At 41.2% G+C, this 18714-nt stretch overlaps 1 protein-coding gene across 5 annotated transcripts in view; it reads right to left on the bottom strand.

Annotated features, from left to right (window-relative positions):
- Positions 1-1996: 1996 nt before the first annotated feature.
- Positions 1997-18714, bottom strand: part of ZNF740 (zinc finger protein 740) — a 103831-nt gene continuing 87113 nt past the window's right edge. For all 5 annotated transcript variants that reach the window (XM_063952096.1, XM_063952100.1, XM_063952098.1 and 2 more), the window contains 4 exons: positions 14425-14501; positions 6759-6826; positions 6550-6668; positions 1997-5962 (listed from right to left, as the gene is read on the bottom strand). In XM_063952096.1, the coding sequence (XP_063808166.1) occupies positions 5861-5962; positions 6550-6668; positions 6759-6826; positions 14425-14501 (366 nt within the window). In that variant the 3' untranslated portion in view covers positions 1997-5860. The remainder of the gene's footprint in view (positions 5963-6549; positions 6669-6758; positions 6827-14424; positions 14502-18714) is intronic.

Here is an 18714-nt window from a genome sequence, read left to right as displayed (position 1 = left end):
TGAAGACAGGAGTCTTCAGCCGCCGTTTTCGCCATCTTCAAGCTTCTGTTCTTCTGGCTCTGCGAGGGGGACGGCGGCACGGCTCCGGGAACGGACAATCAAGGACAGATGCCTGTGTTCGAACCCTCTGGAGCTAATGGTGTCCAGTAGCCTAAGAAGCGCAACCTAGCTGTAGACAGGTAGGTTTGCTTCTCTCCCCTCAGTCCCTCGTAGCAGTGAGTCTGTTGCCAGCAGAAGCTCACTGAAAATAAAAAACCTAACAAATACTTTCTTTTACTAGCAGGCTCAGGAGAGCCCACTAGGAGCACCCAGCTCTGGCCGGGCACAGATTCTAACTGAGGTCTGGAGGAGGGGCATAGAGGGAGGAGCCAGATAGTACCTAATCTTTCTTTAGAGTGCCCAGTCTCCTGCGGAGCCAGTCTATTCCCCATGGTCCTTACGGAGTCCCCAGCATCCACTAGGACGTTAGAGAAAATGGCGCTGGTGAGTGCTGGATCCGCTCTGAGAAGCCCCGCCCCCTGTAATGGCACGTCTTCCCGCACTTATTATATTATACTGGCCCGAGGTTTTCTTGCTGCTAACAGTGTGATTAGCCCCTGTTAGCATAGTTGACCAGTGTTAGGGTATTAGCCTTGCCCAGGGCGCCCCTCACAGCGCTGCACAACATGTACCTCTGAGTCCTCCGGAGCGCAGTTTCTCAGAGCTGCGCTCCCCACCCTTGTGCCGCCATTCCCACCGGCGTCATACTCACCACCGCATCATCTGGCTCTGTTAGGGGGTGGCGGCAGTGCTGCGGGAGCGAGCGGTCCCCTCAGGGGCTTGCGATCAACACCCTCAGGAGCTCAGTGTCCTATCAGTGGAGATAAAAGCCATTAACCTCTAGGGTAGGATCCTACTCCCCCCCCCCCCCCCCCCCCCAAGTCCCACGAAGCAGGGAGGCTGTTGCCAGCAGCCTCCCTGTACCTAACTCTTTAAAAAACAATAAAACCAAAAGAACTCCTAGGAGCTCCCCTAGCTGTGACCGGCTCTACCGGGCACATTTTCTAAACTGAGTCTGGTAGGAGGGGCATAGAGGGAGGAGCCAGCCCACACTATTAAACTTTTAAAGTGCCCATGGCTCCCAAGGGACCCGTCTATACCCCATGGTACTAATGTAGACCCCAGCATCCTCTAGGACGTAAGAGAAAATAAGTTTCAGGTGCCACGCAGGATTCCTTCCATATACCACATTTCAGATAATGATACTGCACATAGAGAACTGTCACCAAGGGTAGCTGTTCCTATGGCATGATTATCGAAGGATAGCTCAGACAGGAAATGTGAAAATGTGCTGAAGTCCATTTATGTAGACCTAGTATGGCCTCAGCCTGGGCAGTGAAGGTTATGGAGAAGTGGTTTGACCTTTTATTAGAGGAGATCGAGTCAGACTGAACTAGGTCCCAGTTTTTGTCTATGGTAGAGCAACTCAAAATAGGAGCAGATTAATTGTGAGAAGCTGCTTTAGATGCATCTTTGGTTCAGTCAAATATTTCAAGTCTAACAGTGCTGGCTAAACAAGGGCTCCGTGGAGCAGTTATGTACAGCAGCGACTTGTCCACGGCTCATACGGTACATTTGTCAAATTTTACACTTTTTATTATTTTGCATACAGAAATGCTATTTTTGGACATAAGGTATTACAAAAATCTGCAAGTCCATGGGTGTGATGGGGACGAGAAGTGGAGTCGCAGTTGGTATTTCCATACAGCAGCAATGGCCCTTCACCCCACTCTTCACTAATTTAATCGAACCCAAAGAAACAAACTGTTGTAAGTTAAAAATGTATGCAATTAGGAAATAAAAGAACAAAATAAGGAGCCCTATGTTAGGATTTACTATCTGCCCTTAAAAGACGTTATAAATAAAATAAGTTAAGAACATTCAGTTACTAATTTGATCACAGTTGTTCAAGGGTTTAAACCTTTACAACTTAAAAGAACACACAATACAGTGAAGATTTTTATATATATAAAAAAACAACTTTATTTAAATATTCTACATACACCGGCAGTAAGAAGCAAAAATAACATACAACAGACTGCACAGTGTTCTAAAACTACAAAACAAACCTCTACTCTAAAGTTACTGAGAAACAAAAATGTGTGAAAATAATCATATAAAAGTATTAATACAGTAGTTACATTTAAAGCCTTGGACTAGATCTCTTGAATACACTTGGCTAAGTTCCGGAAGACCCATAAAGAAGGATACCACACACTAATAAACAAGCAAATTTCTCTTGATTATATTTATACTGGTATTGGGAGTGTAACAAATATGTTGATGTTTACAACCTATTAATTAAGCTGCCAACACCAGTATTACAGAATAAACCAACTAAAAATGAACAGTGTTTTGAATTTGGGGCCTAGAATCCGGGTGCCAGGACCTAGAAATGCTCAAGTCTGACAGCCAAAGATTAGAGCAATAGTTTCTGGAAGATCTTCCAAATTGTAATGGAGGGTGTTATTACAACAATGGAATTTACGGCATAATACAAAAAAGCAGTTTATTGAATACCTGCATATTTGTTCCAAAGCTACAGTTAATTTCACCGAGTAGCGCCACATCACATATTTAACACAATATTAAAAACCTGCAAAGTATTAAAATGTATTAAAAATCAAATAAAAAATAAACTAGACGTAAAAGATTTTCAACATACACTGAATTGATTGACACAGCTGATAACTTCTTACCGGTAAGCTGTGTTTAAGTCACATTTCATAGTCGAAAGGTATCACATCATTTATAAAGACATATCCTTATAAATTAAAGCACAGTCTTTTCATTACCATTGTACAATAAACTGAGTCGCTTTCTAACCTGTTCAACATTGTTTCTTTGAATTTAGATGCAAAACTCTAAAATGTTGTTCACATTAATGTATGAAATACATATAAGAGGAAAATGGCTTATAATAAGGTATAAATGGTACTTTGCCCTGGGACAGCAGTTGGTAGTCTTATAGGGCTTTAGACACGGCTGGACAAAGCATAGGTTAATACTACAAATATACATTGTGATATTTAAAGCTTGGACTAAACTCAGTATTAATACAGTTAATGCTAGCTCAGTTGGCGTGTGCTAAAATAGTTCAAATTGGGTTTAAACCCCCTCATCTCCATTCAGTATAGGTCCACCCTTCCATGTAACCCAGAGATGGAGAAGTGGTTGTCGGTGTGCCATTCTCATTATATTCTAATACTAAATTATCCCAGCTTTAATTAATTCAAGATACCACAAAAAAAACCAATGTAGCCGATCTCTGTTCCTTATATTTCCCGCAGGATTAAAATGGGTTTTCCTTTCCTTAGGATTCTTATTAAAGAGTATGTATCAAAACTTGGAGATAAAGTAGAGAAGTTGTGTGATGGAACCAATCATCTCCTGTCATTAATCAAGCACAGTCTTTTAAATGACAGAAGCTGTTTGATTGCTTTGAGCAACTGCTCCACTTTAGCTCTCACCAAGGATTGATACATCTCCCCTTCAGTCTCCTATCTTCCCTATAGTAAGTAGTTAGGTGGGGATCCTCTCCTGGCAGCAGCACCACGATTTGTTGCCTATAGTGGGAAGCTCTGCGCTCTCTGGAGATGGCCAGATAAAAGCAGCGACTGCTCTTTTAGAGGAGCACAGACTATAACCGCAGGAGAGAAAAACAATGGAAGAAAATAGCACACATTTTCCAAAGATTTAAGTGGCGCAGAATTCTCATACACAGCAGGAGAGCTATTAGTCGGACACACAAACTATATCATTCTTCAATTTACTGGGACTTTTCTAAAGCTGGCTACACACTAGATATATTGGCCATTCGAGCTAACAGCTAATCTATTGTAAGATGGTCGACAGGTCGGCGCATCTGGCTGTGTGTACGGACGGTCTTGCTGTGGGGACTGAAGTCAAAGTTGGGCAGACAAATTCAAATGTCCGCCCAGCTGTGATGTCAGGGCAACACACCGAGCGCCCGTAAGAGTGTATTCTTACCTGAATTGGCTGCTCGGGCGGCACAACGGCCAGCTGGCCATCAAGTCGCCCAGGTGTGTACCCATCTTTAGTCCTTTTAGGTCTAACTTTATTACTTTATCTTCTAAAACTAAGCAATTAACATGATTCCATATCTATGTATATATTTCTCCTTCTTGAAATGTAGTCAAGTCTAAACCTTAAAATTATTACACGGTAATAAGGGTTCTAATAAGGTTACTAGAATCTTCTCAGGTTTTACAGAGTATGTTTGCATCTCACATTACTAATGAAACTTCAGGCACCTTCAATGGTTGAACTGTCTCTACAGACATTACTGTAAAAAACAAAAACAAAAATCAGCTATAGATGGAAACAGCATCTCCTTCAGGCTGAATGAGACATTTAACAAACGCCACCGAAAACTAAACAATTAGTTTCTGGAAGTTAAATTAAAAACTGCATATTTGACATTTGCTTACTATGTTCCTGGGTCTCTAATGGGTCTAACCCAGTGATTCTCAAACTCGGCCCTTAGGACCCCACACAGTTCGCATTTTTCAGGTCACCCAACAGGTGCACTATGTATCACCGTAGTCCATATGACCTGTAAAACTTGAACTGTGTGGCACCCCGAGGATCGAGTTTGAGAACCTGTGGTCTAATCATTCAACATCAAAATCCTTTGTTCTCTTCCCACAAGGATGGTTTGAAATGAACTGAATGGCTGTAACTGCCCTTGCTCTACGCAGGTTACTAATACTGTAAGTAAATAGGTAGGAAGTTTTTGTTTTGGGTTTTGTTTTTTGGAGGGTGGTAGGTTACTGTCATACCTCTTTTTCCACCAATCCCCTCAAGAGCCCGGATCCAACCTGGGTTAATTGAACACGGTTTCAAGACCACTTGAAAACCTGTTTACATTCTAAACTGGACTGGGGTAAGTGATGGGTCTTCCCTCTGCTGACGCTTGGAGATATCGACACCACACCGTTACCTGGGTCCTTCCTGGGGTAAAGTGGGATTTATTTATTTTTTCCTGGGTTATTTCTCTCAGACCACTCCCAGCAAACTTGGACCCCGGTTGTCCTGGCAATAACCCGGAATATAAGTTTGGAGGAACAGGAAGATTCAGACAACACTGTAGCAGATAATTCATCATAAACTTTTGTTACATATTAGGCCCTACACCCAAAAATATTTTTTCCATTTTAGGTTGTAGCCCAACATCAAACATTTCATATTTTGTACCTGTCACCTACACATCCTGTAGGCATCTATTGTAAGAATACAGCCTATCAAGTCATTATGGGGACCATGGATGTCACTGAGGCACTTTAGTGTACTGATAGGGTGAGGTCACTAGTTCCTAGTGAGTTAATAAGCTACAGTTTCACGCACATTGGTCCACCCACTACATGCTGCCTTATTGTCTCATTTCAGGTGACAGACGCACACTGACCATTCTCAAGAAAACGCTTGCCGCTTCAAGAATAGTTTTCAAGGATGTGCCAGCATGCAATATGGAATCTTTCAATTGAGTGATCTGCATGGAGCCCTTAAAATAAATATACCTTTTTTTTTTTTTTTTTACAGAAAATGAAATGTATTTCATCACAGAACTATGTTACATTGGACTGATTACATATTACTGAATTAGTCTTCTCAGATCATTAGACTTTAGATCTAAGTTTGCTATTTTGGGCATTACAAAAGGTCAGATATGGCCAAATATCTTGTCGATATCACCAGCCATGCGCTTCAGGGAAGTGATTTCAGATGTCACGGATTTACTAGCAATGTCCTGAGTGAAAGTAGTAGTAGTAGTGGAAACAGAGCAGCTATCAATCACAAGCTACAACACTAATTCGATCTCAGGAGTAGTTATAGATCTTTGCTTGCGGCATCCCTGGCAAATTCTTTTGTGTTTCAGAAGTCTGTCTGTCCTTGAGAAAGCCTAAAAAAGACAACAAAGAGAAACGTAAGCAAACATAAAATAAAATTTTATATATATTTTTCTTGTTTTATTTAAATAAAATCTGTATATAGAGTATACACTGTAACAAGAACCTAATGATATATAGGCTCTCAGCCAAAACAGTAATAGAGCGGAAGTGTCTGGGAGCAGCAGGAGGATCCTCCTCCCACCTCAGAGACTAGAAGATTACTAGAGTTGCGGGAGCTGGAACTCTGCCAACTGTGCAGTACAGACATCACCATTGTCACTTGTACATGGTACCTCTACATTAAAGAAATATCTGATGCACTGTCTGAAATAACATATCATTTATCAATCAGCACTTTCTTTCAGCTAAAAAATGATAATTAAAAAAAACTATGGTATAATTACACAGCCAGAGACCAGAGTACACCTAATGATTTGGCTACCTATCATACTACTCAAACATGACCATCAGTTGACAATGGATTGGTCCCAATAGTGTAAGATTTTGTTCTCTGTAACTAATTGCAATTAAACAATAACAAAGACTGAGCAGCTAAGGGGAGGGTGGTAAGATGGCACAAGGTTTTGGCATTACCCACCTGCTGACACAGCTCGCACTGGTAGGGCTTCTCTCCACTGTGGACACGTTTGTGTCTTTCCAGATGATACTTCTGGATGAACTTCATGTCACACATGTCACACTCGTAAGGTCGCTCTCCTACGATAACAGTGAGCCACACTGAGGATTTATGTACCTAGCACCATCAATAATGATCATTGTCTGTGGCACAGTGGGGCCTGGTCTTACCTGTACTAGTGAACATGTCTCTGTCAATACGGAAAGATGGGGAGTATGAAGGTAAAATTGTCCCAGACCTAAAATATATATGTCATGATGAGTTTGCAGGAAAGTACCCCAATGATAATTTCCCAGTATGTCTTAAATTCCTAAGACATGATATGTAGTATCTGCAAGCCAGTAATACCTTTCAAGGTACAATGTCGGGAGGGAAAAATAAGACCAAAAAACAAAACAAAACAGTACAGTAACATGGGTGGGTAAACAGTGTAGTAACTTGGGTGGTGTGTTGAAGCTCAAAATGTAAAAAGGTAATGAAAAGCACTGCTCTTTAAAATGTCTGGCTTAAGCATGCTGGGAAGAAGTTATTGTGCTGGGCATAGCACTTTAATATAGCCTTCACACCACACAGACAATATCCAGATATCAGAATATGAAGGATACCAACATTTATAAATGATATCAGCTAAGAACAAAACATAACAAAATAAGTGATTTGGGGTTCTATTGAGTACTTTATATTTGTAGCAGGAACCTGTAGACTGCATAAACAGTTTAATATTTTACCAAAAACTCATTTTTTTTCTAAACCTTTTTTCAGTCAGAGGGAGCGAACACCGTAAACACACACACACACACACACACACATATATATATATATATATATATTAAGTTGCTACAGCAGAGAACTTCATGAAGGCGAGCTTGAATCAAGTCTTCCATAATGTCTTCTAATGATAAACTACCGCATTAGACCCAGGCAAACATACTTGAATTGCAAAAGAAATTGGTAATGGGTGATAGAACATTTCACAGAATTGTTATTCAGGGACTGAAAGTTCAAGAGGTAAGACCTCTAGAGGTAAGATCATCATCATGTTACAAGACCATGTCTAGATCCTAGTGTCCTTGGGATCCTGAGGTTTGCCACCATATTGCCAGTAATGCAGGTTATCCATGTTGCTTACTTAGCTACTTTAAGGGTGAAGTCTGTCCCCAATAACAGTCTACCTTCCATGTGCTTCTTGCCATCTACTGGCAGTTACTGTGGACACAAGATTTCCAAGTATAAACAGACACTGAGGGCAAGATGCATCAAGCCTTGGAGAGAGATAACGTGGAGAGATAAAGTACTAACCAATATGCATTTAACTGCTATGTTACAGGCTGTGTTTGAAAAATGTCAGCTAGGAGATGATTAGTTGTTACTTTATCTCCAAGCGTTGATACATATCCCCCTCAGTTCGCTGTGTGGTGTCAGAATATTTTTCTTTTACTCAGCTGGCCAATATTCAGCCTCCTTTCTTCTGGAAACGTAATGTTTCTCTAGATGAGGATTGGGACACTGGTATTTAGGAAACTGCCCAAAATATACATTGTGAAGCCCAAGAAGAGCACTAGGCCTCCAGAAAACTATTTCAGACACTGGCGAAATGAAATGCAAAAGCAGGATAGAAGCAACGTAGCCCAACACACAAGCGGGTGTGAGTCTTGCATGCGAAACAATGTTTTCTTGAGATTGGTAATGTGTCATTAAATTACAGAAACATTTCTATAGGGCAGTGGTTCTCAAACTCTGTGTTGTGGCACCCTGGGGTGCCTCGGGTTACTTACAGGGGTGCCTTGGATTGGTGGTCCAGGACCAAATTAAAATGATTTATGGTCAATGTAATAGGCAAAAACAGCGCTGGTGGCTGTCAATCATAAAATATGTGAACAAACACAAGTAAATGCCCATCACCACAAAATTTAACCTAAGGATGACATATAAACACAATTTACTTAATTCAATATTTATTTCTAAATTTCTTAATAAGAAACTTTTTGACTATGGGTGCCGTGAAAAAAATTCTGATGTCCTAATGCACCGTGATTCAAAAAAATTGGGAACCACTGTTATAAAGTGTTTCTTTTGGTAGTTTTGAAGGTGCTAAGTCAGACTTTCCATGGCTGCTGTGTTAAGCCCCACTAAGGACAGCACTTTGCGCTTTTAGAAAGAATTCTGTCACTACTTCCTGTAGTGACTCAGACACTTCTATATGTCTTCAAGATGCGATATTAATATCAATGTACCACAAGATGCAGAGAGCTGGCACGGGCGGGGTTCCTTAGTGTTCACAGTGATATTGGGTTACGGTCGTTTGGTCGATACAACTTAGGTTGACACTCATTAGGTCGACCACTGAAGGACGACAATGCCATTAGATCGACATGTACTAGGTCGACGGGTCAAAAGGTCGACATGAGTTTTATAAAAAATCTATTTTTTTGGATTTTTTCATACGTAACGATCCACGTGGACTACGATTGAAACGGTAATCTGTGCCGAGTGAAGCGAGGCACCTTGCCCGAAGCATGGCGAGCCATGCAAGGGGACACGGTGCACTAATATGGGTTCCCCGTCACTTTACGGAGAAAACGACACCAAAAAAAACCTCATGTTGACCTTTCGACCTTGTACATGCCGACCTAATGCATGTCGACCTTCAGTGGGAGACCTAAGTTGGGTCGACCCAACGACCCATACCCGTGACACTTATTCAGGATCAACACCCAACATTAAATTCAATGTAAAAAAAAAATCTGAACTAATAAATGCGTAATTTCTTTTTAGTCTGTTGAAAATCAGTCACTGCTTCACACAAAACAAGCAGACAAATATACACACGTTAAAGGTATTGTAACTGCTACATAAATAATCTACATTTGCAGTCCTTCATCAAGCAGGAAAGAGATTAGCCACAGGTCTACCTCTCCTTCCTCTTTCTATGCACGTTTGTGCTCTAACCCAAATAAAACTAGTACGTATGGTACTGTTAGTCTGCAAATGATTGAAATTTACAGGGAAAGTTGCAAAGAGCTTGTAAACTACTTGCATGGTTAGATCATATCTCCAGTAAATTGGGGTAAATTTACTAACGTTTCTAAAACAGAGAACTGGTGGTGTTGCCCATGGCAACCAATCAGATGCTGTCTATCATTGGGATCAGAATGAGATCCCGGCGGCGAGAGCAGCGTGTCCCCTCGCGGGCTCACCACAGGGTTCTATTCCCCATCGGGTGGTGGCGTGGACCACCACCCAAGTGGGGAAACCAGCAAGCGGTTGGGATTACGACCGCCGGTATTTCAGCTGGTGTCAGGATTACGTTTCGGTATCCTGACCGCCTGGATCCCGGTCAATTGACTGCTTCCCCTATCATTTTTTAAAAGGCAATAGAGAAATGATAGACAGCATTTCATTGGTTGCTATGGACAACATCACCAATTCTCTGTTTTAAACACTTTAGTAAATTTACCCCTTAGTATTTATTTGTTTTTACATTTTTTAGTATATCGTATGCACTACAAAACCGATTCCATGTACGAAGCTCAAACATAGTTTGCTCTAATTCCAAACATTCCACTGCGGTAAAGTTAAAAGTAAATAAACTTTAATAATTTCATCCCTCATTTATCGTCTCTCAAGTCGGTCATTCATTAACAGCCCTATCGCTGTGTTTCAAAGGTTATTCACATTAATCTAAAATAAACAAAAAACAAAAGAGCTGAAACAGTGAATATGTATCAAAAATCACAAGTTTATTTAAATATTCTACACACACTGGCAATAGGAAGGGCAGAAGTACAACAGACTGTACAGAGTTATAAACTACACTGAAAAAAGGTCCAGCTACTCTAATGTCAAAAAGAATAAAAAAAAAAACCTAAAGGTAAAACTAAAAGAAAAAAAATATATGTTTTTGACCCGTCTAAATTAAAACTAGGCAATCTAACAGAAGAGTAAAAAATGTAATAATGGAATTGACTAATCAGAAAGCAAAGAGTGAGGTGAGTGGCCACGTGCTAATGTTAAGAGCTTCTCCACACTTAGGGCGAGATGTACTAAGCCTTGGAGAGTGATAAAGTGGTGAAAGATAAAGAACCAGCCAATCATCTCCTAACTGCCATGTTGCAGGCTGTGTTTGAAAAATGACAGCTAGGAGCTGATTGGTTTGTAGTTTCTCTCTCTCTCTCTCCAAGGCTTAGTACATCTGCCCTTTAACCATTTTTTATTAACACATAACAGTGCAGTGGAAATAGGACAAACCAGAGCTGAAGGTGCGATTCCCTCCATTACGTTGTAAAATGTTAAGCTGCGCTTATAATGTTAGGATGCCGCATAACCTATTTCTCATGCATGACCGCGCACTGCCAGTACAAGGGACTGTATTGTAAAAAAAACTTCCTTGTGATTATACATGTGTGAACAAGCTCTAAGGCTGCTAATCATTATTTTATAGGGTAGTGCCAAAGAACATCATTAAGAAAATAGCAAACTTTACAAAGAAAATGAGCCGCGCAAAAAAACTTTATAAAAATAAACAGGGATTTGGTAGTAAAGCCAGCGGTGCCTAAACCTAGCCGTCTGCATCCTCAGAATGTTGACAATTCACATGGTGACATTTCAAATGTTGACACTGTGAACCTGTCCACAATTTGAGGATGTCAACATGTTGGCAGTTTGGACTGGATACCAACCAATTACAGGGCACAATAGACCTTGTAATGAAACAATAGCTCCAAGATCAAATTTCCTATACAGGCTTAATCATTTGTACATTCAATAAAAGTACATTTATTTCAGCATTCCTGTATGAAATACATACAGGTCTCTCTAGATTGAGTCATTGCACCACATGTCGTAGTGTATCCTATGACAGGGCTAGGCAAGACACAGAACAGTCAGACATACAACTAGAATAATATGTAATGTGATCACTCTCATCCACTGTCTGCTATTCATGTACAATACAATGAGATTTATAAAGAAAGCACAAAGGTTTATAGTGCTACATAAGAACAATGTACAAGAACAGAAATGCAGACATGGGGGGATATTCAATTGTTTGAAAAGTCAGTTGGGTGTCTGTTTGTTCCTATCTAATAGACAGGAAAAAACAGACACCCAACCGACTTTTCAAACATTTGAATTGCCCCCACGGTGTTCAGCAGTGACATTAGTCATATCAATTATTTAATATGGTTTTCTAACAAGTTACCTCAGTACAAACTAGAACCCCAGACACATAATTGAATGTACATGTATATTAAAAAAAAAAAGTTAACCACTAAAGTTACTTAACTCCATAACCATAATACAGACAGCCGTTTGAAAAGTGTATTCATGTAATACATTTAATGCCTATAATGGTTTCCTTTCCTTAAAACTGAAAACATGCAGTAACAATAACAAGCAGCAATTCTGGTCTGGCTTCATGACACGTAACTGGCAACTGATGACGTGTATGTTATAGGCAAGGAAGGGTGAGTTTTAAGAGAAATCTTTTCTAACCTGATATTACATTACACTGCATATCTGTTCCACATCAATTAATAGTAAAATAGATGATGGGCTTTTTAATTTGAGGAGAAAAGATTAGCCGTCTCTTTTCCCTATTTCTCAGGTAACCCGATGCAAATGGAGGAGAGTGAGATAAGGTTTGTTCACATCTGAATGGTCTAATCCAGTGGTTCTCAAACTGTGTGCCGTGGCACCCTGGGGAGAGGGGGGGGCGCATTGCAGGGGTGCCTTGGATTGGTGGTCCAGGATCAATTCAAATTAGTTATGGTCAATGCTATAGGCAAAGCTAGTGCTGGTGGCTGTCAATCATAAAACATATGGACAAGCAGAAGTGAATCCTGCCTCTCACAACACAATTGAACATAAGGATGACATATAAACACAATTCACTTAATTTAAAATTTGTTTCTAAATAAGAAACTTTTGACCTAAGGGTGCCGTGTAAAAAATTCTGATGCTTTAGGGCGCCATGATTCAAAAAAGTTTGGGAACCACTGCTCTAATCTATGGACAGATAGGGAAAGCAGTGTCCTTGGGCAACATGCATCACAGTAAGACCCTGATATCTATCCATGCCTGTATACGTTGACTATAGTTTTATTTCCAATTTTATATTCTTCGTCAAATGTAATATGTGAGAGCTCTATGCGTACAATTCATTCTACTTGTCGTTTAATTTTTCATTTAAAAAAAAAAAATCTTGTTTATGGCTTATTTATAGCTTCGCAACGTATTTAATCTAACAGCAATTACATTCATAACAAATAGTTTTCTTTGCAAATCTTGGGGGTACAAATGACGTAAATGGGCTGCCAGGGCTTACCTAGGCAGGGGTGCTGAGAAGGGGTGGGGGGCTTTTGCTAATTATCTGTGCCCAGGCTTGTTGGAGGGACCCGGGTAAGCGGATAAGGGAGGAGGGGGGCAACGCTGAGAGGCACCAGGAAAACTAAGTTTTTGTTTTAGGCCTCATGGAAACACCTGCATCTATTTGGCCACACCCCCTCAGTACCCTGCCTATTCTCGGCAGCCCTGTATCTAGGTGGAAAATGATTGAGATACACTTCCTTAAAAAAAACTAAAAAAAAAAAACTGTACAAGTACCATAAAAACACCCCCTAAAACAAAATACTACATAAACGAAAAAAAAAAATAAAATTATATATATATAAACCCATCTTTTCCTTTTTTGGCTGGAAAAAAAAAACAAAAAAAAAAAAAACATGTAGATGTGAACAAGCCTCTATGGAGCTTTCTACTTCATTTGCAGTTTCAATTTAGTGTATACAGAAAAGCTTAGTACCATGCACCCAGAGCAAAGTGGAGGAATGATCACTAGCTTCTTATTACAGAAAGCAAAATTTCTTGGACTATTATAGGGGACCTCTTGGGCATGTCTACTGCATCTGGCAAACATAAAGAGAACAGAAAATGATACATCTCCTTTCACATTTTATTAGTCTGCTTCATTACATGACAGATTAAAAAAAAAACCCTCACTAAACTATGATCAAATACAAAGTAGGACAAAGCCTAGTTTTATAAGCAAACATAAGCATGAAATCACTGAGATTTTTGGTTTTATAATGTCACCAAGACTTGGCCCCTTAATAAGACGTATTAGGAAATACTACAAAATAAAAACATAAAGGAAAGTATTAGCTCTATAAAAACAATGTGTACTGTGTCTTTATATAAAAAAAAAAACCTCTTAATAAAAATTGTACACAGAGAAACTGTTCTGGACAAGGGTATAATGGGACTATTTGCTCCCAGAGTTAAAAGAAACCTATATAAAAGCTTGTAGAATATTTTTTTTAGAATGATAAAAATAGGGAGGACCTCATTGCTTAAGACACTTGCATGTTTTTCATTGTCTTTTTCCTATGGCTGTGCCGATATCTAGTTAGGTAGCTAGAAACAGCACTCCGGGAGCACACGGAACGACTTCAGATTATCACGGAAAAAACCTGAAAATTAGCTGATGATGTCTGCCGGCAGTGGGTTTAATCTTTCAAAGAGCCCTTCAATATATATTTATATAATTTATACATGTTATTTATAGTTAATGAAATGTGTCTAACCACAGAACCATGGTAATCTGCTGCTAGTCTGTTGTATTTGTGACCTTATTTTGTACATTTGGGAATTAGAAGTGGTTCATTAGGAGTAAAAAGAGTAATCTCTCTCGGCTACCAGTCCTGTGCCTTCAGGATAATCTTTTCAGATGTGGCGTCACACCAGGACTGAAGAGAATTCAGTCCTGAGTGAAAGGAGAAAAGCTGGATACCAAGATTACAGGACGTCCCACACAAATGAAGAAGCTACAACACATACTCTGTTTCGGCAATTTTGGAGTGGCAGCCCTGGCACATCCTCTTATGTTTCAGAAGTCTGTCCGTCCGTGAGAAGGCCTGGTAAAGACAAGTGTGGAGAGAGATTAGAAAGATGAAATGCTGATGTAATGATCAGACAGCCAAAATAAGCATTTTTATGGTGACTTTAAAACAGCCAGCTGTAGGGGTTATGTAATAGCCTGAGCTGCTCGCTGGACGGAAAGTCCGGTGTGTCTGCTCGTATTTTCAAAGTGCCAACCTTTTAAAAGGCAAAACCAGGTTAGGTTTGCCTTTTAAATGATTGACACCGTAAAAAGTATTATACATAATAATCAGGTCACTTCTTTGGTTCCTATTTACAAAGAAGAAAGTTGTTCATCATTGATTCTCCCGAGTACGCCTATATAATTCTTACCCCAAACTGTGACCTATATTCAAGATGTGGTCTACCTAGTGATTTACACAACGGTAGCACTTTCCTGCACTGATCTTCCTTCTTCTACATCCCCGAAGTCAGGGGAATTTTTGCAGAGGAGGGGCCAGTGTGCAGACTCTGGGTAGGCCTCCTCCTCTTTAGGGCGCTGCAGACTCTGGCATTGTGTCAGAGACTACTGCGCATGCGCAGGTCTCCGGAAACATGGCACCCGTCATGTTCTGGGGACTAAATTCCTCTGCACATGCGCAGCGGGCGTTTTGGTAGCGATTTTTTTTACTACGGCCGGAGCTCTGACGCGGGCCTCCAGAATGGCAAGTAATAAATCATGGGTGCAATGTGCGCCCTCCTGGACCCATCGGTGCATTACAGAAGAACCAATGACCGGAGTCTATCACCTTTGCAGCTGCTGCCTGGCACTGGTATCTGTCAGCTGGCATCTCTATGTCATTTTCCATTTCAGTTTTCCCCAACATACACAAGTAACAATGTTTTTTGACCCAGCCAGTGAGCTAACCCCTAAATGTATCTACCCAAAGCTGCAGCCTAATCACCTTTTCTGAATCTTCCTGTAACACGTTGCTATCCTTCTCTGTGCTAACCCTATACAGGTTGAGTATCCCTTATCCAAAATGCTTGGGACCAGAGGTATTTTGGATATCGGATTTTTCCGTATTTTGGAATAATTGCATACCATAATGAGGTATCATGGTGATAGGACCTAAGTCTAAGCACAGAATGCATTTTTGTTACATATACACCTTATATACATAGCCGGAAGGTAATTTTAGCCAATATTTTTTGTAACTTTGTGCTTTAAACAAAGTGTGTCTACATTCACACAATTCATTTATGTTTCATATACACCTTATACACACAGCCTGAAGGTCATTTAATACAATAGTTTTAATAACTTTGTGTATTAAACAAAGTTTGTGTACATTGAGCCATCAAAAAACAAAGGTTTCACTATCTCACTCTCACTCAAAAAAGTCCGTATTTCGGAATATTCCGTATTTCGGAATATTTGGATATGGGATACTCAACCTGTATAGCTTAATGTTATCAGAGAATACAGACATTATCTAGGCCTTCTAGAAAGGCAATTAATAAAAACATGGAAAAGGACAGTGACCAATACTGACCTCTATGAAACACCAATAATATTAGCTCATTCTGATTATGTCTCGTTAATAACTACCCTATTGAACTAGTGATCTATTAGTTGCCCTAGCACGGTCATGTATTATCATCTTCACTAATCAACAAAGCACCCTAAAAATCAGTAATGGGGTGAAGGGTTTTACGACAGTAAAACCACACATGGAAATCAGGTCACATAAGGTGTCTGGTGACACATTAGCTGTCCCACATGAGCAAATTACAGGGGGATATATAATTCCACCATGGGGCCATTTATTTGTGACGTTCTATTTCACCTGCAGAATCTCCAGTGAAAACCGATGGTCTAAAAATAAGAATTTACTTACCGATAATTCTATTTCTCGGAGTCCGTAGTGGATGCTGGGGTTCCTGAAAGGACCATGGGGAATAGCGGCTCCGCAGGAGACAGGGCACAAAAAGTAAAGCTTTCCGATCAGGTGGTGTGCACTGGCTCCTCCCCCTATGACCCTCCTCCAGACTCCAGTTAGGTACTGTGCCCGGACGAGCGTACACAATAAGGGAGGAATTTTGAATCCCGGGTAAGACTCATACCAGCCACACCAATCACACTGTACAACCTGTGATCTGAACCCAGTTAACAGTATGATAACAGCGGAGCCTCTGAAAAGATGGCTCACAACAACAATAACCCGATTTAGTTAGCAATAACTATGTACAAGTATTGCAGATAATCCGCACTTGGGATGGGCGCCCAGCATCCACTACGGACTCCGAGAAATAGAATTATCGGTAAGTAAATTCTTATTTTCTCTATCGTCCTTGTGGATGCTGGGGTTCCTGAAAGGACCATGGGGATTATACCAAAGCTCCCAAACGGGCGGGAGAGTGCGGATGACTCTGCAGCACCGAATGAGAGAACTCCAGGTCCTCTTTTGCCAGGGTATCAAATTTGTAAAATTTTACAAACGTGTTCTCCCCCGACCACGTAGCTGCTCGGCAAAGTTGTAATGCCGAGACCCCTCGGGCAGCCGCCCAAGATGAGCCCACCTTCCTTGTGGAATGGGCCTTAACAGATTTAGACTGTGGCCGGCCTGCCACAGAATGTGCAAGTTGAATTGTGCTACCAATCCCACGAGCAATCGACTGCTTAGAAGCAGAAGCACCCAGCATTGTTGGGTGCATACAGGATAAACAGCAAGTCAGATTTCCTGACTCCAGCCAACCTGGAAACTATATTTTCAGGGCCCTGATAACATCCAGCAACTTGGAGTCCTCCAAGTCCCTAGTAGCCGCAGGTACCACAATAAGCTGGTTCAGGTGAAACGCTGACACCACCTTAAGGAGAAACTGGGGACGAGTCCGCAGCTTTGCTCTGTCCGAATGGACAATCAGATATGGCTTTGTGAGATAAAGCCGCCAATTCTGACACTCGCCTGGCCGAGGCCAGGACCAACAGCATGGTCATTTTCCATGTGAGATATATCAAATCCACAGATTTGAGTTGTTTAAACCAATGTGATTTTTTAGGAATCCCAAAACTACGTTGAGATCGCCCAGTGCCACTGGAGACATCAAAGGGGCTGTATATGCAGTACTCCCTTAACAACTTCTGGACTTCAGGAACTGAAGCCAATTTCTTTCTGGAAGAAAATCAACAGGCCGAAATTTGAACCTTAATGGACCCAATTTGAGACCCATAGACACTCCTGTTTGCAGGAAATGTAGAAATTAACCTAGTTGAAATTCTTCCGTGGAGCCTTCCTGGACTCACACCCTGGCACATATTTTCACCTAAGTGGTGATAATGTTGTGCGGTCACCTCCTTCCTGGCTCTGACCAGGGTAGGGATGACCTCTTCCGGAATGCCTCTTTCCCTTAGGATCCGGCGTTCACCCGCCTTGGCGTCAACGCAGCTGCGGTAAGTCCCGGAACAGACACGGTTCTTGCCGAATCAAGACCCTTCTTAGTATCTCTTGAAGTTCCGGGAACCAAGTCCTTCTTGGCCAAACCGGAGCCACGAGTATAGTTCTTACTCCTCTCCTTCCTATCATTTTCAATACATTGGGTATGAAAAGCAGAGGATGGAACACATACACCGACTGGTACACCGACGGTGTTACCAGAGCGTCCCAGCTATTGCCTGAGTGTCTCTTGACCTGGCGCTTCAGGTGGGACGCCATCATAACCACCTTTGGTCTTTCCCAACGGTTTACAATCATGTGGAAACTTCCAGATTAAGTTTCCACTTTTCCGGGTGGAATTCATTTATGCTGAGGAAATCTTCCCAGTTGCCCACTCCCGGAATGAACACTGCTGACAGTGTTATCACATGATTTTCCGCCCAGCGAAGAATCCTTGCTGTCATTGCCCTCCTGCTGCTTGTGTCGCCCCGTCTGATAACGTGGGCGACCGCCATGATGATGTCCTACTGGATCAGCACCGGTTGACTTTGAAGCAGGAGTCTTCCTAGGCTCAGAGCATTGTAAATTGCCCTTAGCTCCAGTATATTCATGTGGAGAGAAGTCTCCAGACTTGACCACACTTCCTTGGAAATTTTTTCCTTGTGTGACTACTCCCCAGCCTCTCAGGCTGGTATCCGTGGTCCCCAGAACACAGTCCTGAATGCTGAGTGTGCTGCCCTCTAAAAGATGAGCACTCTGCAGCCCCCACAGAAGAGACACCCTTGTCCTTGGAGACAGGATTATCCGCTGATGCATCTGAAAATGCGATCCG

The sequence above is a fragment of the Pseudophryne corroboree genome, chromosome 2 (assembly GCF_028390025.1).
Source record: "Pseudophryne corroboree isolate aPseCor3 chromosome 2, aPseCor3.hap2, whole genome shotgun sequence".
In the NCBI taxonomy this organism is placed as follows: Eukaryota; Metazoa; Chordata; class Amphibia; order Anura; family Myobatrachidae; genus Pseudophryne; species Pseudophryne corroboree.
Note: the sequence above shows the minus strand (reverse complement) of the source record. Positions and strands in the feature narration are given on the sequence as shown.